The sequence below is a fragment of the Cnephaeus nilssonii genome (assembly GCF_951640355.1).
Source record: "Cnephaeus nilssonii genome assembly, chromosome: 7".
Classification (NCBI taxonomy): domain Eukaryota; kingdom Metazoa; phylum Chordata; class Mammalia; order Chiroptera; family Vespertilionidae; genus Cnephaeus; species Cnephaeus nilssonii.
Genome location: NC_137078.1, coordinates 94021438 through 94044124, shown reverse-complemented (window position 1 = coordinate 94044124; position 22687 = coordinate 94021438). Strand labels below are relative to the sequence as shown.

General features: G+C 59.1%; 1 protein-coding gene across 4 annotated transcripts; it reads right to left on the bottom strand.

Moving 5' to 3' along the window:
- Window positions 1-1625: 1625 nt before the first annotated feature.
- On the bottom strand, window positions 1626-19137 carry ATP13A2 (ATPase cation transporting 13A2). 4 transcript variants are annotated; one of them, XM_079776231.1, is made up of 29 exons: window positions 18936-19137; window positions 14292-14386; window positions 13998-14180; window positions 13631-13689; window positions 13339-13465; window positions 12976-13055; window positions 11840-11917; window positions 11572-11641; window positions 10658-10792; window positions 10498-10564; window positions 10275-10406; window positions 9287-9442; window positions 8254-8364; window positions 8121-8167; window positions 7856-8044; window positions 6604-6810; window positions 6052-6147; window positions 5814-5973; window positions 5589-5709; window positions 5352-5476; window positions 4598-4758; window positions 4362-4478; window positions 4132-4211; window positions 3695-3847; window positions 3517-3613; window positions 2624-2847; window positions 2389-2540; window positions 2099-2268; window positions 1626-2022 (listed from the first exon to the last, which is right to left on the bottom strand). In XM_079776231.1, exons 1-29 carry the CDS (start codon window positions 18943-18945, stop codon window positions 1888-1890), a joined length of 3537 nt encoding a protein of 1178 aa, XP_079632357.1. In that variant the 5' UTR covers window positions 18946-19137; the 3' UTR covers window positions 1626-1887. The 4 variants fall into 4 exon arrangements, with proteins under 4 accessions (XP_079632357.1, XP_079632359.1, XP_079632358.1 ...); XM_079776233.1 differs by having other exon boundaries at window positions 2099-2194; XM_079776232.1 differs by having other exon boundaries at window positions 12976-13052.
- Window positions 19138-22687: the final 3550 nt, after the last annotated feature.

The following is a 22687-nucleotide window of genomic DNA, read 5'->3' as shown; positions in this document are numbered from 1 at the left end:
TCTGCCTCTGGGGCAGTCCTTGGTCCTGCCTAGTCATGGGAGCCTAGGCCTGAGGCAGGGGGCTGCAGCCCGGAGGAGGAGATTGGGGTACCCCTTGATTCAGGCTCTCACCCCATGCTCCCCACAACTGCCTATTCCTTAGACTCTGAATCTTACTAGGACTAAGTCTGTGCTTTTGCTTTCTGCAGTTTCAGTTAGCCATGGAACATCATGGTCTGAAAATATTAAATAGAAAATTCCAGAAAGAAACAATCATAAGTTTTACATTGCACGCCATTCTGAGTAGCGTGATGAAATCTCAAACTATCTCCCTCCGTCCAGCTGGACATGAATCCTCCTTTCTCCATGGTGTCCGTGCTGTCCGCCTGTTCGTCACTTAGCAGCTGTCTCAGTTCAGACCCAGTCACAGTAGCACAGTGCCTGTGTTCGTCACCCTTATTTTATTTATTTATTTATATAAATATATTTTTATTGATTCAGAGAGGGAGAGGGAGAGATAGAAACATCAATGATCAGAATCATTGATTGGCTGCCTCCTGCACGCCCTCCCCACTGGGGACGGAGCCCACAACCAGGCATATGCCCTTGACCGAACCGAACCGTGACCTCCTGTTCACAGGTTAATGCTCAACCACTGAGCCATGCTGGCCGGGCAGATTTGCTCCTTTCCTAATCATCTCACACCAGTTACACGCTGCACACCGGCAAAGGCTGGGTTGTGTTCACCACTGTGCCTGGCACATGACTGCCCACTAAATGCATGAACTGGCTGAGGGTGGAGGGGGCATTCACACCCAGGCCTCTCAGTGTGTCCTCTGACCTCCCCTTGAACAGCAAACGCCACTGGACAGTTGCCGGCTGATGACTCAGTGCCCACTGCCGCTGTGGATGTGCCTGATATTCCGTTACCTTTTCACACCCACCATCCCTTCTCCTGTTTGACTCAACATTTACGGAGCTCCTGCTGGGGCAGGGCTGGGGATGATGCCAGGGCGTCCAGTAATGGGGTTGGCAGGGCTTTGGGAGGGCAGGGATCAGCCTTTGCTTCCTGTTCTCCCCTGCCCAGCCCAGATGGGCCGACCACCGAGTTCCATCCCCAGAGTAGGGCCTGGCCACCGTCCGGCCGGTGGGGTGCAGTCAGAAGCACCTCCCCTTCCCTGGAGGACAGGACACGGGGTTTTGGCGGGGAGCTGTGGGCTCAGAACCTGGATTTTCACCTGGGGGAGGAACTGGACCACAAACCCATCCCAGGAAAGGGGGCGGGAGGGAGCTGCCCTGTTAAATGCCGCCTAGGCACTGGCACTTGCCCGAGGAAAGTCCTTTGTCTTTCTGCCCCGCAGGAAGGCGGGCAGGTTAAGAGTGGGTCCTGGAGTCACAGCCATCTGGCCCCACCTGACTTGTGTGACCTCTAAGCCTGTTTCTGTGTCTGCAACATGGGGACCTGACAATGCTCTAGGCCTACCAGCACCAGGCACAGCTGCACCCAGAAATATTGCTACAGAAACGGAGGCCCAGAGAGGTGTCTACTGTGGTCTGAAAAATCAGGGGCACCAGGAGCAGACACGTGGCAGGGGCTGCCAGCTGAGCACCTGGCTCAGGTACCAGGTAGGAAACAGCACTGCCAAGCCAATAAAATAATGACTTTATTTGCTACACTGACAGCGGCTGATGGGGCTGGAGGCTGCTGTCTCTACGGGGGGTGTTTGCAGAGGAGGACACAGTTAGCATTTCTCCAGGTGGGGGCAGGGAGGCTGGCTGGGCAGACTTGGGGCAGGAGTGTGACAACCGCCCACCTCGGGGCTGCAGTAGTGGTCGTGGTGCCTGTAGATGGGGCCGTCGGTGGCTCAGAGGCAGGGGATCAGAGTCCAGTGGGCCGGACGGGGCGCACTACCTCCCAGGCCGGGTGGGCGGCGGCCAGGGCTGCTCCGCCAGCTCCCGCTCCAGCTGCTTGAACCGCTTCTTGGAGGCCCGTTTGGGCCGCAGCCACCGTAGGCAGCCTGGGAGGCACTGGTCCAGCGCACTCTGCAGAGAGAGAGGACAGGGACAGTGCAGGGGTGGCGTGTGGGGTCCCCCCCCCCCCGAGTCCCTGGGACCCCACCTCCAGCATGAAGGCTCCCACGAAGTTGAAGGCGACCAGGCCCAGCAGCAGCAGCTTGAAGCAGGTGTCGGCGATGTCCCTCAGTGCCAGTGGCCCCTGCAGGAGGCCGGGGACCAGGAGGAGGCCCACCAGGATGGAGCCCAAGAGCGCCAGGGCCACCAGGAAGGGCACTGGGGTTAGGGGAGTCTGTCAGGCCAGGGAACCCACACACACAAACCCGGGGGACCCCCCCATAGGCACCAGCCCCCACAGCTCCTCCCCTCCCTGTGCCCACCCCGCCCCGCCCGCACCGTTGGTGTACAGCGGCCGGCGAAAGGGCGCCCCCTTGGACACGGCTGCAGCCAGGATGAGGTACTGGAAGCTGGACACAGAGAAGACCACTGTGTTCTCGTAGTTGGGCAGGTTGTCTGGCGCGGGCACGGTCTTGTTCAGAGGCACAAACCTGAGGGTATGGGGACCAGGGGTCAGGGGATGAGCGTGCAGAGGACACGGAGGGTGGGATTTGGGGACGGGCTCCCTCCTTACCAGGGCTGGGCCACGGCCAGGAAGTAGCCCCCCAGCTGCACGCCGGCCACCAGGGCCACCTGCAGCAGCAGGCTGCTCAGCACGGGCACGCTGAGCAGGGCCCCCGGCGGCCGCGCCCGCCCCAGCACCAGCGCCGGCCCCGTGCGGCTCATGAGCACGGCCACCGTGGTGGTGATGACCAGGTCGATGGCCAAGAACTGCACGTCACCCAGGTTGGTGTTGATCTGTGGCGGGGAGGAAGGGCAGAAGGAAAGGCAGCCGCTAGTCCCACAGGGGAGGCCCCAGCCCCGCCCTTAGGGAGCCCCTCTCCCATCTCTGCTGACGTTGCGAGGCCTGAACTGATGGGCAGGTTCCCCTACTCACAGGGAAGCCCTGGCCTCGGGGGACTTAGGCTCTGCCTCGTGCAGCACTGGGTTAGGGGAGGGCACAGCTCCTGCCCACAGAAAGCCCCGGGCTTCAGGTGGACACGGGACGGACCCCAGACACTAAGGACCTGCTGCAGCATGGCTTCCACGGGGGCGTGGGCTGTGCTCAGAGCGGGGCCGAGCTGCCCGATGGGGAAACATGAGAAAGGGCCGGGGCCTTGGCTCTGTCCCACGCCTGCCTCCACTTCCTTCCCCGGCCTGGGCTCTGCCTCAGTGTCCCTTGCGGACGGGGAGCTCCAGGAGGGCAGCACCACTCCCCAGTTTCCGAGGGCCCGCCGGCTGTGCTCTCACCCTCGCATACCAGCCCGGCCACAGGCTCAGGAGCCACATGCCAGAAAGTGGCGGAGCCACACCCTCTATTCCAGAACCGGCTGGGCTCCCAACCATTCCCGAGTGTCCCTCTCCCGGGGCCTGGCACGGGGCCTGCTCCCAGGCACGGCTGTGGGAGGGCGCTCTGCAGATGCCCACCGTGTAGAGGATCAGCACGGAGATGAACTGGGTCAGGCTGTACAGGGCCATGTACTTGAAGACGCTGAAGGACGTGTCGAGGGAACAGCGGCCTTCCCTGGGGAGCAGGGTATGGGCATTAGGGCGCCTGGGCTGGCTGATGGGCCAGCCCTCGCCCACGGGCCCCTGCTCGCCTCACCTGATGACCATGGGCACACACTCAATGCTGGCCATGCTCGAGGTGAAGGGCGAGACCACCGAGGCTTCGGCCTGGGAGAGTGAGATGCCCACGTCTGCTGCCTTCAGGGCCCCACAGTCATTGGCGCCGTCCCCGCACATGCCCACACAGTACCTGACACAGAGGGGTGGGCAGGCTTGGCCTGAATTCACGAGCTGGCTGAGCCTGTGAGGTGCCTCCCGGGCTAGCTGGGAGAACACGGGGATGGCTGGGTCCCTACTGCCTGCATGGTGCCTGGTGCATAGTAGGTGTTCAGGAAATGGGTGCAATGACTACTTTGGCATGATAGCCCCAGGAGCCTGCATGGGTTCTCTCTGACCCCTGAGGTGGGAGGCAGGGACTCCTGGAACAGCATGTGCCCCCTTCCCACCCCCTCCCCCTCCCCCATGTGCACTCACTGAAGCTTCTGCAGCTCACACACCAGCTCTGTCTTCTGCTCAGGAGCCATACGGGCAAAGATGGTGCCCTGAACCAGGACCTGGAAGCACAAGTGTGTGTGTTGGGGGGGGCGTGGGTAAGGCAGCCACAGGATGGGGGTGGGGGAGTCAAGAGGAAGGAGCAGAGCAGCGGGCGGTGGGGGTGGCCAGGGAGGCTGTGGGGCGGGGGATAAGGGGGAGGGTAGCCCTACCTTGGGCAGCAGCCTGGGGAAGTGCTTCTTAAGCACAGCAAAGGTGGACCCGCTGAGGGCCAGGTGGCTGGATCGGGGGTCTGGCTCCGCGGTGTAGCTTGCGACCTGCTCAGGATCCTAGGGGCCCAGGAAGCTCAGCTCAGCTCCCCTGCCCACCCCGATTGCTGGGGCAGATCAGGTGACACGGAGTGAGATCACCAGCTGGGCATGTGGCAGGAACTCTGGGCCAACCTCACCTTAGCCCCGTTCACAGCCACAGGGGACTCCACGGGCAGGAGCTCGAGGGAGGCAGGCTGGCCCCGCTCAGGCGCAGTGGCGTGGACGATGACCAGACGCTCCTGGGGGCCCACCATGCCGCAGCTCTGGGCCACAGTGACTGCTGTCTGCAGGTTGTCCCCTGAAGGGCATGGGCAAGGTCAGGGTCCAGCTGCTTGCCAGGGGCCACCCTCACTCACGGATGGGAACACTGAGGCTGGACAGGTTATCAATGTTCATGAACCTCGGTTTTCTCGTCTATAAAATGAGGCATCAAAGGTCTTAGAAACTGGGGCCTGGGTGCGAGTTCCACACATACTACCTAGCGCTGGGGGACTTGCTGGAAAGAGCGTGTGTGGGAGGTGAGGGGGGACAGGAGGAATCAGACCTACTGGGCTCCTCCATGCCACCTGGCTAGAATCTTGCTTTTTTTGCTCCATGAAACTGTCACAACCTTTGTAATTCCCCCCATTCCTCAGAGGTGGGAACTAGACCTTGGAGAGGCCACCCAGCAGGTGAGCTGTGGGGGTGGAGCCAGGCTGTCCCACACCACCCCTGGGCCCTCTGGAAGTCACTACTCCCTCTGAGCCTCACCTTCCTCATGTCAGATGGGGTGACAATGACCAGGTGGGAGGGATACTGTATAAAGATCCCTGACATGTGCCCCAGGAAGTGCCACTAGGTATCTTCTGTCTGCCCAGGAGGGGGCATCCTCCTAACCAGGCCCCGCGGTACCTGTCACCATGACCGTGCGGATGCAGGTCCTCCGCAGAGCCTGGATGACTGATGTGGTCTGTGGCTTCAGCAGATTCCTCAGGACCAACAGCCCCAAGAGACTCAGCTCCTGCTCCACGGTGTCCCTGCAGGGTGGGGTCAGAGGTCACGCAGTGAACGAGGCCCTCCCCCAGCTCTGGGCTCTGCTTGCACCAGGCCTCCTTTTGCCCATGCCTGAGGCTTGGTTTCAGGGTCCACCTGGTCAGTTGCTGAGCTGCCTCCAGGCTGGGTGGGATGGGCAGCGGCTTGCCGGCGAGGGCCACGACGCGGTAGCCAGTGGCCGTGTAGCTCTGTAGCATCTGGGCGAAGTTGTCGGGCACTGCCAGGCAGAAGCCGAAGTCACTGGGACAAGAAGGGGGATGCAGGGACAGAGGCTGGGCGCCCACCCCATTCTGTGCCGAGGCCGACCAGTGGCCCCTTCACCTGTCTTGGGGTCGCAGAGGCCTGCCACCAGCTCAGGGGAGCCCTTGACGTAGGCCTCCGGCTGAGCGGCCCCTGGCCACACCACCACCACGTTCATGCGCTGCAGGGATGACGAGAAGGGAAAGCGGCCGAGGATGCTGACGGGCACCGGGGGCTCCTCCTGCAGGGTTGGAGGGGCAGCTGAGGGGCTGGCCTGTGGAGCCCTCCCCTCCCACCCCACTGGCCACCCTCAGCTCACCATGCCCTGCAGTTGGGGCTCCTGAACTGGAGGTCTCATCACTGCTAACACCTGGGACCCAAACGCCGCGTCTGCAGGCGGCCCCTCCTCTAGGACCTGGGATGCAGGCAGAGAGGTTGGCATCAGAGGGCCTGGGCAGCCGGTCCTTGGCCCATGGAGAGAGGCAGCAGGAGATTCAGTCAGACTAATGAAAGACTTCCTTAACGTGAGACTGGACAGAACCGAAGAATGTGGGCTTTGGGGTCAGGTGGACCCAAGTTCAAACTCCAGCTTTGCCACTTAAAAGCTGCTGGGTGGCCTTAGACAAGCTATTGCAAATCTCCCTCAGCCTCAGCTTCCTCCCGGGGAAGCAGGCTTTAGGCTTCCTTCCTAGGGCCACAGGGAGGAGTACGTGACCGAGATGCACAACAGCGTGCTGGCACATAGTAGGTGCTGAGCACGTGGCCTTGGCCAGTTACTACTGATGGTGGCACAACAGACCACCCTGGAAGTCCTAGAATGAAGACCAGGTGGGCTTACCTAGGGCCCAGCCACCCTGTTTGGCCTCCTCACCCAGCCAGTAGATTCCACCATCTTGAGGTCCAGAGGGTCGCCCACTGGGGTGTCCTGGAGCCGGCTGAGGCCGTGGCAGGTGGCCAGTGCTCGGAGCAGGGGCCCCATGGGCAGGCGGCGGGGCTCTGGGACCAGTGGCAGGAAGGCCTGCCCTTGCAGGGGCACCACACCCATCACATCCAAGCCATCCTCAGTGAGGGTGCCTGTCTGCAGGGGGCAAGGGGGCAGCCCGGTGGTGAGGCCTGGGATGAGCTGTGCCCTGATGGGTTGGGCGCCCACACCCCAGGCCAGGTGGGTCCCATGGGAGCCCAGGAGCCAGAGCTGGAGCCAGAAGAGGTCCTCTCTCGTCTTTGGGCCTTTGCACGTTTGGATCCTTATGCCGATCGGCCCTCCCCAGCCCCTGCTGTTTCATCGGCATCATTTCCTCCAGGAAGTCTTCCTTAATCCTAAGGTTGGGTCAGGTGTCCTGGCTTTGGGCTCCCACCCACGGCCTCTTCGCTACCCCATCAATTGCTCACTGCAGTACTAGGGAGAAGGTCTGGTCAATGTAATTGTTGAATGAATGAATGAATGAATGAATGAATGCCTGCATTTCCTACACTTCCAGCAGTTACCTGTCTAGCCTGGGGACTCTGAGAATCTGATCATGCACCACCCTTTCCACTCAAAACTCTCCATGGCCCCTCTGCCCCCAGAACAGCATCTCCCCACTGGTCCTTGGGCCCTAAGCACATGGCCTATTCCTCCAAGGAGCCACACTGGTTCCTTCCCAACTGCCCCTACACCCCACCCCTGTCCTGCCACACCTGTGTGGTTCACCCCTCACTGAGGTCACCCAGGGACCTGCTCTTTGACTGCCCTAAGAGAGTGACCCCATGTGCCACCCATCATGTACCCCATTCACTTCCTTCCTAAAACCCATCACACCGGTGGCTCTCTGTGCTCCCTGGCTCACTTGCTGTGAGGGGAGCAGGCACACACGCACACGCATGCGCGCGCGCACACACACACCCACACCCATACCCATGTCCATCTCTGCGGGTCACTGATGGGTCCCCAGTAGTCCTGAGCGCACAGTAGGCCCTCGGTGGCTCTCAAACAAATGAATTAATGATTTCAGACATTTGTGTTTCCACCCCAGGACAGAGCCTGGCCTCCAGCAGGCCCTCGGCCAACGCCGCTGAGTGAAGAATGCAGGTGGGGAGGCCTGGCCGTGATGCCTATCTGTGCCCCGCCCCACGCCGGCCCCCACCTTGTCGAAGCACACCAGCCGGAGCTTGCCCCCCAAGTTGATGCGCAGTGGGTGGATGCAGAAGATGCCCTGGCTCCGCAGCCGGCTCTGGGCATAGAGCGTGCACACAGTCATGGCGGCTGGCAGGGCGGGCGGCACCACCACCGTCACCAGGTCCAGAGCCCGGATCACAATCTCGTTCACAGGCACCTGGCAGGGAGCACCATGAATGCCAAGGGCCCTGGACTCCTCCTGGAAGCCCCACCCAGCCAGCCCCCAGGCTTACCCGGTTTCGGTGGAGGATGAAGATGCTGTAGATGGTGCCGAGGAGAGCTGGGGAGACAGCAAGGGAGGGACTCAGCGGGATTTAGGCTGGGGCCTTGGGGACCACGGCAGAATGGGGCACAGGGTACACTCACCCAGGACAGACAGGGCAGCCACAAACTTCATGCTGTGTTTGTAGAACTTGAAGTTGATGGGCCGGGGATGTAAGATGGAGCTCACCAGCCCCCCTTTAGCCGTGCAGAACCCTGTGAGAAGATGAGGAAACTGAGGCAGGGGATGCTGAAGGTCAAGATGGGTTTCCTCAATCCCTACCCATCCCACCTGCAGCGCTGGTGTTGTAAGACATAATGCTCCAGGGTTAAAAGTTACCCAGTTTGAGGTCACACAAGACAGCCCACAGGCCTTGTCCAGCCCTTGTAGTTTATAAAAACTCAATTAGTAAGTCTGACCCGGTGACATTGGGTCTCGTTTTCAGGTGGCAAGAACCTGCTGAAGTTGTTGTAGTCCCCCCTTATCTGAAAGGGATGTGTTCCAAGACCCCCAGTGGGTGCCTGAAACCGTGGATGGTAACGCGCCCTATTATACTGTTTCCTCCTGTAGGTACTCACCTTTTCACGCGCTTCACGCTTCTGTCATATCTGAATTGCCAGCATCACTACTCTTGTACTTTGGGGTCATTACTAAGAAAATAAGGGTTTCCTGAACACAAGCACTGTGACACCTCGACACCTGATCTGACAACCGAGTCGGCGAAGTGACTACTGGTGGGCAGAGTACAAGGCATGAATACGCTGGGCAAAGGGAAGCTTATGTCCCCGGTGGGACAGAGTGGGATTGCGTGAGATTTTATCATGCTACTCAACAGCGTGCAATTTAAAACCAAACAATTGTTCATTTCTGGAACTTTCCACTTAATATTTTCAGGCCGTGGCTGCCTGCAGGTAACGGAAACCATGGGTGGGGGCTCCTGCATGGCACTGCTCCCTTCCTAGGAGGCGGGCTCTTTCCTGCTCGCCACATCCCTCCCACTCCAGCCAGCCCCAAGCAGGGCAGCGGCAGAGATGGGTCCCTCCCTGCCCCCTGTCCCCTGATTGAAGAGGGTGGCGCACGGACAGGCCTCTCTTCAGGTGCTGGGCCCAGCACCCTCCCTGCTTCCCTGACTCCTACCTGTTCGGGTCACCACGGCCAGGACGTGGGGTCCTACGAAGGCCCGGGCCTGCAGGACGAGGGTCCCGCAGAAGAGGGTGTGTCGCCGGTGGGTCTCCGGGCCGTAGGGCACTGGCCCCTCGGGCAGGGCCGTCTTCAGCACTGGAACGCTCTCCCCTGCAGGGATGTGGTGTGAGGCCCATGACGGCCTCTGTGCGCCCCCCCCCCCCCCCCCGCCGCCCCCGCCCACAAGACCCAGAGTTATGTGGGGAATTGTTTCATCAGCCCCAGGCCTCAAGTAACTCTCATAACCACGTGTGAAAAGCCACTGCCCCCATTTTACAGAGAGGGACACTGAGGGCAGAGAGGGCAACGACATGAAGACAGTCCGGGATGGGTGTGTGCAGACAGTCAGTTACCAGGAACCCTCTCTGGGGGGAGTCAGGAGTGTGCGTGTAGCAGGGGCAGAGGCTGGGGGAGATCGCCTCCTTCCGTTGGAATTCTTTTACAACAAGCTGTACTATATATATATTTTTTAAATATATTTTATTGATTTTTTACAGAGAGGAAGGGAGAGGGATAGAGAGTTAGAAACATCGGTGGGAGAGAAACATCGATCAGCTGCCTCCTGCACGCCCCCCACTGGGGATGTGCCCACAACCAAGGTACATGCCCTTGACCAGAATCAAACCTGGGACCCTTCAGTCCGCAGGCCAACGCTCTATCCACTGAGCCAAACCGGTCAGAGCCAAGCTGTACTATTTTATCATTCAAACCAATGAAGGTATTGACACAAGGGGGCTTAACCACTGCAGGGCCCCGAGCCCGCCGCCTGGCAGAGTAGCGATCTCTTACTGAGGGCCCGAGGGGTGCGGAATGAGCAATGCTGAAGCCAGGTTGTTGGCTGAGAGCAAGAGGAAAAGAAAATCAAACCAGAAGTCCTGCTGCAAGGCTGAGGGGCGGGTGAGGGAGGGAAATGCAGGAGCCGGCGGGCCAGGGGGTGGCTGACCTGTCAGCGAGCTCTCGTTGGCCACGCACTCGCCGGCCACCAGCGCAGCGTCACAGGGCATCAGCCCACCCTCCTCCGGCAGCACCAGGCAGTCTCCGGGCACCAGCTGGCTGGAGTCAACCCATTCCTCCTCTGCAGGCAAGCGGAGGCCTCAGCATGACCCGGAGCGGGGAAGGGGAGGCCCAGCCACCTCCCCCACCTCCCTCCCTTCCCCAGCTCTCACCTCCCCCAGGCCGGCACACGCACACTCGCACGGACAGTTTGACCATGTCCCTCAGGGTCTGGCTTTGCTGTAATCAGGGGGACAAGCAGGGAGTGGATGGGTGGAGCCCCCCTTGGGGACCCACCTGCCCCGCCCCGCCCCACCCACCTCAATCGCCCACCTTTCTGGTTTTGTACAGCGAGAGGCAGATGGAGACGGAGGAGATGAGGAAGATGCACAGGGCGTACCAGTAGTAGTGGTCGGCCAGCCACAGCCCGATGCTGAAGGCCTGGAACCCATAGTAGGGGTTCAGTGCCTGGGGGGGCAGGAGGCAGTGTCAGGCCCTCGGTTCCCAGGGCAGCCCAGCCACCGGGAGCAGAGTGCCCTGCGGCGGTCACAGGACCACAGCCAAGCCCTGGTCAGTCCCATCAGGCGTCCCTCCAGCCCCAGCTTCTTCTTCGCTCTGCACAGGACGTGGGCATTCGCATGCCGGGCCCGAGAAGCACTTCGTCTAAGGGTCACACGTGTGATGACAATTCTGCCAGGCAGATGCTGCCATCAGCTCCACTCTACAGCTGAGGAAACCGAGGCACAGGAGGCCTAAATCACTTGCCCACAGAGTTCCCAAGTGGCTGACTAGGGTTCACATCAGACCAGACTCCATGAACCTCTGCCCTTCACAGGCGTCTGTCCCTGGCTCAGAGGGCTGGGAGGGTAACAGTACTCCGAAGCATCAGGGTCACTGGCTTCCCTTGTCCCTGTGTGCCCTTGGCCCTGCCACATCCCCGCGCTGAAGCTCGTGTTCCTTATGTGAGCAGAGTGTCCCCACTCCTAGTCCCTGCTCACGGGGCTGTGGGAGAATGAGGGTGGTGCACGGACAGGCTCCTGCTGTGTGGGTTCACCTTGGCTTCTAGTCCCCAGTCTGGGCCAGAACCTCCCGCTCCTCACCCTGAGCTGGCTGGGGTTGGGTCTGAGCTGACTCTACGGTGGAGAAGGGGACAGCTAGGCTGGTCTGGCCCAGAGAAGGCAAGCCCCTGGCCAAGGTGACACAGCCAGTCCAGGCTAGGGGTGGGACACAGCCCAGCGACAGCCTACCTCGTCCACCAGCAGCTGGAGATAGGACTTGACCGGTACACTGATCACGTTGGGGCCGTAGATGGCCTTCCTGTAAGAGGAGAAGGGGCAAAGCCGTCAGACGAAAGGGGCTGTGGCAGCTGGACCCTCTTGGGGTTGGGGTGAGAGCTCCCCATTTTACAGCTGGGGAGACAGAGAAGGCAGGTGACTGGAAGAAGGCAACAGGCAGGGTGGGGCGAGGCGCCCCAGCTCTCAGGGCACTGGCACTCTGGTCCAGGGCAGCACACACCTCGCGGTTTGGTCCTGGAGGCCGAGGCCGGAGCGGGCGTGGTGGATGTCGTCACAGGTGCGGCCGTGGTCCAGCAGGCTGGGAGGTGGGGAGGGGCATTGTGTAGGTGACGGGGCCGCGCTCTGCACCCCCGGCCCCTTTGGCCCACTTCTGCCACACTAAGCTCCCAGGGAAAGCAGGTCCTCACTAACCCTGGGCTTAACCCTCTCCTTTGGTTCCTCTGACTGGCCCCAAACCCTCTCAGCCAGGAAAGAGAACAATGAGAGATGACAATGTTCAATAGTGACAAGAGCAACGATGCCTTAGGAAAGTCACTTAACCTCTCTGTGCCTCAGTTTCCTCATCTGCAACATGGGAACGGTGACAGCACCAACCTCAGAGGGCTGCGGGCGGGTTACATGAGGTAAGCCTGCCAAGTGCTGGGACAGTGCCTGGCCCTTACTAAGCGACAAACCTATTGGCGGTCTTTGCTGCTCTTCGTATGCAGCAGAGGCTGGTGGTGCCACCCCCACATGCCCTTGGCGTTTACCTCTGCGCGATGCCGAAGCTTAGTGCAGACACCTAAGGGCTCTCCCAGCCACAGGGGCTCGCTCTGCCCGCAACCAACAGTGGTAGGGAGGTGATGGGCAGGTACCCCAGCCTCCTCACTGTGGGTGAGGACACCCCGGGTGTGTGCTCTACATGGGCTCAGAGATCCCCGAGTGGACTGGGCTCCAGGTGCCACGATAACCACTCCCCTGGCAGCCTGCCGTGCCACCTCACTTCCCAGTGTTTCCTCGGATCACCGTCCAGGCAAACTCTGCACTTGAATCCCGGACTCAGGGTCTGCTTCTTGGGGCTCGACTCTGATGTGTTGTAAGCTCACATTTATAAAGCGCTTAGTAGGGACCAGACCCCAAACAGATGGTGTGAGTTCAGAGGCTGGGCCGAGCTTTATACAACACTTATGAGCTTCACCCTCGAAATAGCCCGGGAGGCGGGATTCTCTTCATGCCCTGTTTACAGAGACCCCCCAGGCCCAGGGACGTGCCCATGATTTCAGGAGGCCAAGGCACAGAGCGGGGAGGAGCCCAGGCCAGGCCTCTTCCTTGGCCCAATGCAGCACCCTGTGGGAGGCGGTGGGAGCCACGCCCTACCTGACTTGGCAGAAGGCCTGCTGGGTCTCTATCCAGACGTAGCGCTGGCCCCGGAAGAGGTAGTAGCGCAGCAGCCGCTGCTGGGGGAGAGAGGAGGCTGGGCTTCAGGCACCCCGGAGCAGCGCTCGTGGGTGGGGGCAGGGACCAGTGTCACAGCAGAGCGACAAGAGAGGAGTGTAAGCTGGTCAGTCAGCATCCCGGACGTTTGGGACAACAAAACCAAAGGTGCCTGGAGAACATGGAGTGTACCCGCGCGCACGCGCACAGACACAGACACACACACACACACACACACACACACACACACAATACAGAGTCTGAAAGTAGAGCAGGGAGCGGGGCAAGGACTCGTCCGGAACCCACCTGTCCGCTCACTGCCTCTTCACTCCCGTGGAGCCGGGCGGTGTCCTTCCATGCTTCCTCCGGTACCGCCCCCACAGCAGCCTGGCTCCGCCCATCCTCCGCCTGGGTCTGTGGGGGCAGCTCCAGGCTGGGGAGGGTGTGGGGGGTACTGTAGAGCTCTGGGAGCTAACCCACCACCTCCCCATCCCCCCCAGAACCACCCTCTGTCCATGGGATGGGAGGGTGCCAGAGCCTTTGTGGGTGGGGGGCCAGGGAACAGGGGCTTCTGGGAAGGGGTGATGGGCTGCCTTACCTGCCCTCGCTGATGGGCTCAGTCTGCACCTGGACAGTGTAGAGCTGCCACGAACTATCCTGGAACACAGAGGAGTGGACTCAGTCCTGGAAGAGACCCCCTCCTCCCTAGGTTCCCCCCCACAGCCAGGCAGCCCCTGCTGGAGGAGGCAGGGATCAAGAATACAGATGACCTCCTCAGGAACCACCCAACCTGCCCCTTCCGCCCACTGCTCAGATGGGAAAGCTGAGGTCCAGAGGGAACAGTCTGCGCCGGGTCCCACGGAAAATTAGTGGCCAGGCTGGGATGAACCTGAGCGTCCTCCACCCACCAACCTGACGCAACGCCACCTTCCTCCAGCTCTCGGCTGCCCTGCTTGGCCTCTCACCTCTTTGTCTCTTATTTCGATGACGAGTGTTTCGGCGCGGGCCAGGTTGCACGGCTGGCATCGCAGCCACACCCCCCATGCCGGCTTCCACCGGAAGAGCAGCAAAGGGATCCCTGCCATCATCCAGACCACGACGTGATAGCCTATAACCCTCCATGGACTCCCGCAGTAGCCGCTGAGCCTCTGTGGGCGCAGGGAGAGGAGGCCAGTGGGGGCGGGGTGAGGGTTGGAGGAGGAAGCCAGGGGTCTGGGCGGCCCGGTGCTAGTCCCACCTGCCCCCTCTGGCCCACATACCACGGATGAAGCTGAGGAGCTGAGGGGATCGAGAGATGGCTCTATCGTCAGGGTCCCATAACTGGCGGCCGTGCTGCCTACCAGAAGGCTGCTGTCTGTGGGCAGAAAGACAAAGGTCACTTGGGGGGAGGGGCTCCTCTTCCTCTTATTTCTTTAAACGTAACAAGCAGCGTCGCTTTATAAGCTGGTGTGATAGGGACAACAGCTCAAGTCTTCCTGGGCCTGTTATCCGGCCGGTCTGTTGGTTCTCAGGCACAGAGTCTTGTTTGCTGTGTGTCCGGTGACTTCTGACTGGGGTTGGGCCCAGCATTGGGGGATGCGGCCTGGGGAGCACCCTGAGCTTCCACAGTGCTCATACACGCTGCTGTCAGCCTCCGGGGAGCGCTGTGTCCCACTTTCCCATCTGGTCCCCACCCTGAAGGCAGGATCGGTTGCTTATCCTTATTCAAGCCCAGCACAGGCCTGGCAGCGAGGAGATGCCGAGAAGTCCCGTTTGGACTGATAAAATGTCAGCCCGCCTTTGAGGGCAGCCTCACCCCAAAAGTGGAATGGGAGTGGGGAGGAGGGACCCAGCCACTGAGGATGGGCCGGAGAGGAGGGGTGAGCTGAGCAAGCCCCCAGGACCGGTGTCCCAGGCACCTGCCACTGTCACAATGTCACAGCCTCTCAGCTGCTGTCCCCAAACCTGGGCTTCCACAGCTTCCCCAGCCTCCGCCACCCTAACAGTCCCCCTTCCCCGGCACCGTGTGCCAGCTCTCTCCTGGCTCCTTTTACAGTTAACGCAATAACCCTGCCGTGTAAGCGCAATGACTGTCCCCTTTTACAGAAGAAAATGGGGCTCAGAGAGGCTGGGTAACTTGCCCGAGATCACACAAGCCCAGGTAGGCAGACCCCAGGGTGGTTTTAATCCCTCTGCTTTACCGCCTGGGAACACCCTGAGGGTGGGGGCCATGTGTCCCATCAGACCAGGCCGTCTGTCTCCTATCCCAGCCCCCCACATCTCCTTGCCTTGTGATGGGGATAATAATTACTACTACGGTAATAACCCTAATAAGAGCAGCCAACATCCATTAAGCACTTCCCAGGTGACAAGAGCTGCTCTAAGCCTCTACTCAAATTAACTCATTTAACCCAGCAACACAATGAGGGGACGCCTTTTCCCCATTATGCAAATGAGGATGCTGAGGCTCAGACCCCCCCCCCACCCCCGCCGTAAATGGTGGAGCCAGGAACTCAAGGGTCCAGATCCTGTGCTTTTGGGGTCTATGTGTCTATGTGGGCACTTTCAGAGAACAGGCATATGCCCTGCACCTCCTGAAGCCGCTCTCACAGCGATGACTCAGAAACCAAATAGTCCAAGCCCCACCTTCCGCCAATCACTCCTCTGTCCACTCAAGTGACTCAGAAGACAGATGGAAGCCACCAGCTCCAGGAAGATCACACACACACACACACACACACACATGCCTGTAGCCCTCCACCATCAGGGGCTCTGGCCAGGAGTCTACTCAAGGCTAGAGGGGCCGGAGGCCAGGGACTCTTCTTCCCTGGGGCTCACAGAGACCCCTGCTGGGTCCCCTGGGGTGGTTCCTTCAATCTCTAGGCCTGGCCATGTCCAGCTTGTGAGTGAGGCTCATTGAGGCTTCATTTCCCTCCTTCCCCGGCCCTCAGACAAACAGCTGTGGCCCCTCTGCTCTCCGGTGTAGCCCGGGGGAAACTCAGGCTGGCTCCTGGCGTGGGGGGCTGAGGCTCGGACCTTCAGGACAATGACACCGTCTGTCTGGCAACGCTGGGTTCTCAGGTGCTTGCCACCAGCAAGCCACAGCCCTTTGCCTGCCCCACTGCAAAAGGCCGCAGTCCCAGTGGCTCCTGGAGTCCTTTCTGTCTTTTGTGCTAGTCCCCCCGCAGCCCTGGAGGCCAGCTCTCCGAGGGGGGCAGGGTGGGTAGCTTCTCATGCCTTACAGCTGTTCTCTGGGGGATTCTGTGCTGTAAGGGGAAGAGCCCCTCATGTTGTAAGGGGCTGACACAGCCCAGGCCCTGCTCCAAGGGCTTTACATCTGTAACTCACTTATTCCCACGAAGCAGGTACTCATTTTTTCCCTATTTTACAAAGTAGGAAACTGAGGCCCAGAGAGGTGTAGTATGTGGCCCAAAGGCTACACAGCCAGGGAGTGGTGGGGTTCGGATCTAGGGTCCACGCTCTTAAGCAGGGCCTCTCCATCACCATCACCCTCTCTACAGTAATCGTGCTCCTGGCTCTCTTATGAGCAAGCGGTGTGTGTTTTTTTGCAAGGCAAGTGCCTCAGCCTCTCGGGGCTTCCACTCCCCAAGTCTAGGATCCTAACCCCGAAGCAGCTGGCACAGGAGGAAGTGGGAGCCACCCGGGGTGCCTGGGGTTCCGGAAGCCTGGGCTTGCACATGCCAGGTCAGTGGCTGCTGGCTCCCCTCCAGGGAGGTGTGGCTCTGCTCTGACCCATTTCCCAGGCTTTCCTCCCCTCTCCTGTCACCGGCCTGAGCACTCCCAGCTGTGCCACCGTTCCCACACGCACCCAACAGCTGCTCCCGGTGCCTTAAGACCCCGGAGGGACAGCTCACGGGCTCGTCTCACAGCTGGAAGGGCCTCTGCCCACTTCACCCGGATCCACCACCGTCAGGCTTGCCCGGGTGTCATCGGCCATCCTGCTCCGAGTGCCTGCACGCGGCTGGGGCTCAGGAGGCACTTAGTGGAGGACGGAATAAATGCCTGCACATCTCACTGCACGGGCATGGACGTGACGGTGCTAGGTGTCACTACGGCCACCTCCTGCCTCAGGTCAGTCCGCTGTGAGGTGCAGAGGTGTGAGCCCCTTCTTGTGTGTGTGTGTTTTTTTAAATATATCTTTATTGATTTCAGAGAGGAAGGGAAAGGGAGAGAGAGAAACATCAATGATGAGAATAACTGATCGGCGGCCAGTGAGCCCCCCTTGAAGGTCCTGCCAGTGACCGTCTTGTGCCACCCTCACGTGCTCACTCCCCCCGGATGTATCACACACCCGTCATTGTCTTCTCCCGTGGATGCTCTTCCAGTCAACCGAGGGAAGAAGAAAGGCAGAGAAGCTTGAAGGAGGAAGTTACATCTGTGGAGATCTAGTCTCCTGCCAAGGTCAAGCCCAGGGCACTCTCTCCAATAGGACACACACACTCTGAGGTGCCTATTTATCTACTCAACATGTCAGTCTCCCCCGGGATGTCACAGGAAGGGCAGGGAAGGGTCTGATCTCTCCGTCCCACCAGCTCAGAGCAGGCACATGCAGGGTGTGTGGGACAAGAATACTTTCATGAGGATTGTATTGCTCTTCTGAATAAAAGCAATTGACCTTCGTGCATAACCCTCTGAGGGAGAGACAATTATCCCCATTTTACAGCTGAAGAAACTGAGGAACAAAGCTTCGAAGTTCCTTGTTCAGGGTCATACAGCTTGGAAGGGGAGACGCTGGAATCGAATGGGTCTAAATAAGCACATTCGTCACAGCCACCCCGTCGTGAAAAGCATGGATTAGGATCCCCATTTAAAATGAGGCACAAACAGGTTGATTAACATGTCCAAAGCCACACAGCTGCGCGTGGCCTGCCTCCACAGCCCGGGGGCAATGCTAGGGGCAGAACCGAGGGGCTGGAGTCAAAGCTAACTGGGCAACTGGTTTCCTCCGGAAGCCCGGCTTCCTGCTGGGGATCTCGCAGCAGCCCAGGGCCAGTGCTGCATCCTCCTCTGTGTGGTTCCCCTGTGGCCAGCGACTCCTCTCCTCTGCCAGACTAGGGGGGGTGAGGGACAACCTGCCAGTAGCACCCCAATCCCTGGACCGGGAGTCCAGGGGCCATCTTTCCTCAGCCTCTCCCCTCCCTCACCCTTGGTGCATTCTAGACTTTGGGGGTGGCACTGCGGGGGCAGCTGGGGAAGGAGAGACCTGGAGGAGGGGCCTGCAGCTGCAGAGAGGATGCTCAAGCCCTGCTGGGCCCTTTGCTGACGTCTGGGGTCTGAGTGATTCACATGGAGGAAAGAACCTCCTGGATATAACAAGGTCGATTGGCCCCCATTCTCAACAGGTGGGATTTAAATTAGACTCTAGGAACGATGGGCCTGGGAAGCCTGCGATGGTAACGTGGAAGGTGTGGTCCCTGGACCTGGATGTTGATAAGCTTCCTCTGGGGGCCGAGGCAGGGGATGGGAGTGGCCTTTTGTGCCTCAGGACACCCCATTATTGCAGCCATGAGGAAAACTGCTCAGAGGCCCCGGATGCTGCGGCCTCCATGCCTCTCCCCGCACCTGGAGAGCCGCCGCACTCGCGGGAGCGAGGCCAGTGGGAGCGGGGGCACTTCCCTGCGCCCCGCCACGGCCCCCACCGCCACCGGGAGCTTCCTCTCCCGGGGCTGCAGGAAGGCGGGAGGGGACGACTCTGCGCGGCGCCATCCCCAGGCTCCTGGCCTCCCTGGGAAGGGCCCCAGGGCTGACTATCCGCGACGGGGGAGGGGATGGGCGGGGGGACGCCCCCGAGATCGCACCCTTGGTTAGCGACGCCATGGTGGGATGTCGCCCCCTGACAACTGTGACGACGGGCAGCCCGGGGACAGCGCCCGGTTCCTGGGTGGCCTGTGCCGCGCACTCACCTGCGCTCATGCTGGTTCCTCGCGCTCATCGCCGGCCCCGGCGCTGTGGCCCGTGGCCTGGGCCTGGGCGTCGCGATGCCCCGCGGCGGGGGCGCGAGGCGGAGGGCGGGAGTGCGGCGGGCGGCCCGGGCGCTAGCAGCTGTCGGCGCCTGGGAAGGTGCCGCAGTCCGGTTCTGAGCGCCGCCAAGCCCCGCCCCACCCACTGCGGTCGAACGTCGTCCGTCGCGCCGCAGGGGCTGCTGGGACTTGTAGTCTGAGCCGCCTCCAACGCAGGCGCAGAGATAGAGACGCCTCAGCCCGCAGACACATGCTCACAGAGAGGGGACGCGCAGGGAATCAGATAGGAAAACCCTGAGACACATGAACATACAGACACACAAACACAAGTACACGACAACCCTCACACCAATTCACAAACAGAAGAGATGTGACATTTAAGAGATAAAGACACAATAACCCTTAGACACACACATAGACTCCTAAGACACACACACACAACACAGATTCACACAGATGACACTGACATCCACAGTGGTGTGACACTAAGAAATCCTATATAATAAAAGGCTAATATGCAAATAGACCGAACAGTGGAACAACCGGTCGCTATGATGTGCACTGACCACCAGGGGGTGTGTGCAGAACATGGCGGGCATTGGCCGCAGCGTGATGGTGGAGCAGGTGAGCAGGGGCGCCAGACCAAGATGGGGCACTGGTTGCTGTCATCGGGTCAAGCTTCTGGTGGTTACTGAAAATTCTTTGCTCCCACACACTATGGTCCTGCCTGGCGCTTACACCTGTTGCCAGAGCTGGCCCCGCTTGCACCCACTGCCAGTGCTGGCCCCACTCGCACCCGCAGCCAGCGCCAGAGCCACTGCTTGCACCTGCTGTCAGTGCCCAGAGCCAGTCCCAATTACTCGGCCCCATTAGTGGGTGCAAGTGGCGGCTGCTGGCCCTGATTGCCCCTGAAGGCTTCTCCACCTCCCCCTGCTCCTGAGGGGCAATCAGGGCAGCAGCCCCTATTCGCACCACTGCTGGTGCTGACCCCAATTGCTCCATGCTGTCAGTGGATGAGAACAGCAGCAGCAGGAGTGGGGCTGCCGGCAGACGGGATGGGGGGAGTCGTGGGGAGGTCAGGTGGGGGTGCAAAGGATGGGGGGGCTGAGACCCGCCCCTATGCCTACTGCAGCCTCGTGGCCCACCATTCCTTTCAAGGTGCACAAATTCATGCACTGGGCCCCTAGTACAGATATATTACCCCCCACCCACTCACCATACACTGCACACTTGGAGTCAGCCCCAGCTGCATCAGTAGTTAAGGACTATGCATGCTGGTTCAAGGTGGCCTCGATCTCTTCTAGGCTTTGTGACCTTGGACAAGTCAGTTAACCTCTCTGGGCTTCATTTCTTCTTCTTTTTTTTTTTTGGGGGGGGCTCATTTCTTAACCTATATAGGGTGTCGATGACATTAGCAATGCCTACTTCATAGAGTTATGAGGATCACATGAGAAAAAGCATGTAAAGCACGCAGGACAGTGCCTAGCACCGCTTCGTATGTGGCAAAGAAGCAAGATACACCTGCCTAGAGCAACATGGTCAGAAATGCCTCACAGAGATATGTGTGGACACAGGGACACTCTGTGAGGATGCACAGGAGGCCTCTAAAATGCCAAAGAAATATCCAAGGCATAATCCAGACCCCAGAAGCCTCATGACATGACCCACAGACACACCTGCACAGGTGGGATGCATGAAGGCCCCTGAAAGGAACCAGAGATGTCATACTTATTCATCTCGTTGCCCCATAGTGACAGGCACAGACATGGTGTTCTAATCCCAGGGTCAGAGGCCTCTGGACTAAAGACCTCCAAAGGTGAAGGGTGGGTCAGAGACCCCAGGCTCTGGGGCAAAGGAGGGAAGGATCAGGTTAGGGCCAAGGATAGGAGTGGGCCTAGCTATCGTCATTCATCCAGTATGAATTTCTGGAGTGCTGGGCACTGTTCTCAGAGCTGGAATGTGAGGATGAATAAAACACATGGGAGCAGCCACAGGTAAGCCTGGGAAATCTCCCACAATGACCTGTTGCAGAAAGAGCTGGAAGGAGACAGAGCTGTGATGGAGAGTAATGGTGGGGGACAGACTGCAGAAAGAGCAGCAGGGAAGTCCTTGACTGTACCTGATACATACCGAGGACTCAGTAAATACATTCGGCTTTTATTTTTTTTATTTTACTACTAGCGTTCCCGTTGCAGGAAAAATCCTGCAATAGGGTTTCCTGCTGCACTCTACCCCGCCCTGCCTGCTCTCCTCCCTTGTCTCCCGCCCCGCCTTTTCCGCCAGCCCGCCTGCTTTTCCCTTCTCCCCCGGCCCCGCCTCCGCTCCTCCCTTGTCCCCCGCCCCGCCTTCTCCGGCCAGCCCGCCTACTTTTCTCCCTTCTCCTCCGGCCCTGCCTCCACTCCTCCCTTCTCCTCCCCCCGGCTTGCTTGCTTCTCTGAAGCTTTGCTCCCTTCTGCTGCTCTTGGATTCTTTCGACGCTGTCTTGATATGCAAATTAGCCACCATCTTGGTTGGGGTAATTTGCATACTCGTCCTGATTGGTTGGTGGGCGTGGCTTGGGCGTAGCGAAGGTGCGGTCAATTTGCATACTTGTCTATTATTAGGTAGGACTAGTGGCCCAGTGCACAAATTAGTGGACATTGAAAGGAAATTAATTAGAAGAAATATTTTAATATCGCTATTTGCCCTTTCTCTATAATAGAAGTGTAAACCAAATTCATGATCGACAATGAAAGATTGAAACACACACGTGTGCGATTGGTACCAATGAGAGCTTTATATGTATTGCACATGCGTGAGTCAACTTAGCCTTTTATAGATATAGAATAAACTTGCTTAATTAGACCTGCTTTCTGATTTAGTTAAACTTTTTCCAGCCCAGTGAAGCACCCCAACTTCTCTTTCAGTTAATTGCCAGCAACACAGCAGTAAATATCAACATGAAGCAGATTATTATTGTAGATCACGCAGGGAGAACAAAGGGTAAAATATTTAACTGCAGCAGTGTTTGACTATATTCTGCGCAGTGACAAAACCTGAAGTCATTTTCAAGGTCCACCATTTCTTACTTCTTTTCAGTCAGGTCAAGTTTCTAAGCTTTCTAAATCTCCATTTTCCAGCTAATGAAAAGAAAATAGGATTCTAGCGAGTCTCCTATCTACCTACTCCAGGACTTCTATGAGGATCAAATGAGATGAGGCACAGGAAAACGCTTCACAGACATTTGGTTAAAGTGTAAAATGTTTCCACCTGGCTATAAAGCAAGTTGTGTTCCTGGGCTGAAGAAACTCCAAGGAGGCTAGTTGCTAGGAAGAGGAAGCCAGGCGTTGCTATGTGATGTCATTACCCGGTGCCCACAGAGACCCTTTCCGGGTTGGGCTGGGCTGTGGACTGCATTTTGCACCATGGGGTCTCGGCAGTGTTGGCTGTGATTTGGTGGGCTGTCGCTCTGGGGTGGTGGCAGGGCCTGTGTCCCATTTGGGGGAAGCCGAGTGTTGGTTTGTTGGTGCCAGGTCCGTGGTGCCATTTCTTTGTAAATGGCCAGTGCGCATCACAGCAACTTCTGAGTGTCTGCCCCCTGGTGGTCAGTGTGCATCATAGTAACCAGTCGGACGGACACTTAGCATGTTAGCCTTTTATATATATAGACTAGTGGCCAGGTGCATGAAATTCGTGCATGGGTAGGGAACCTAGGC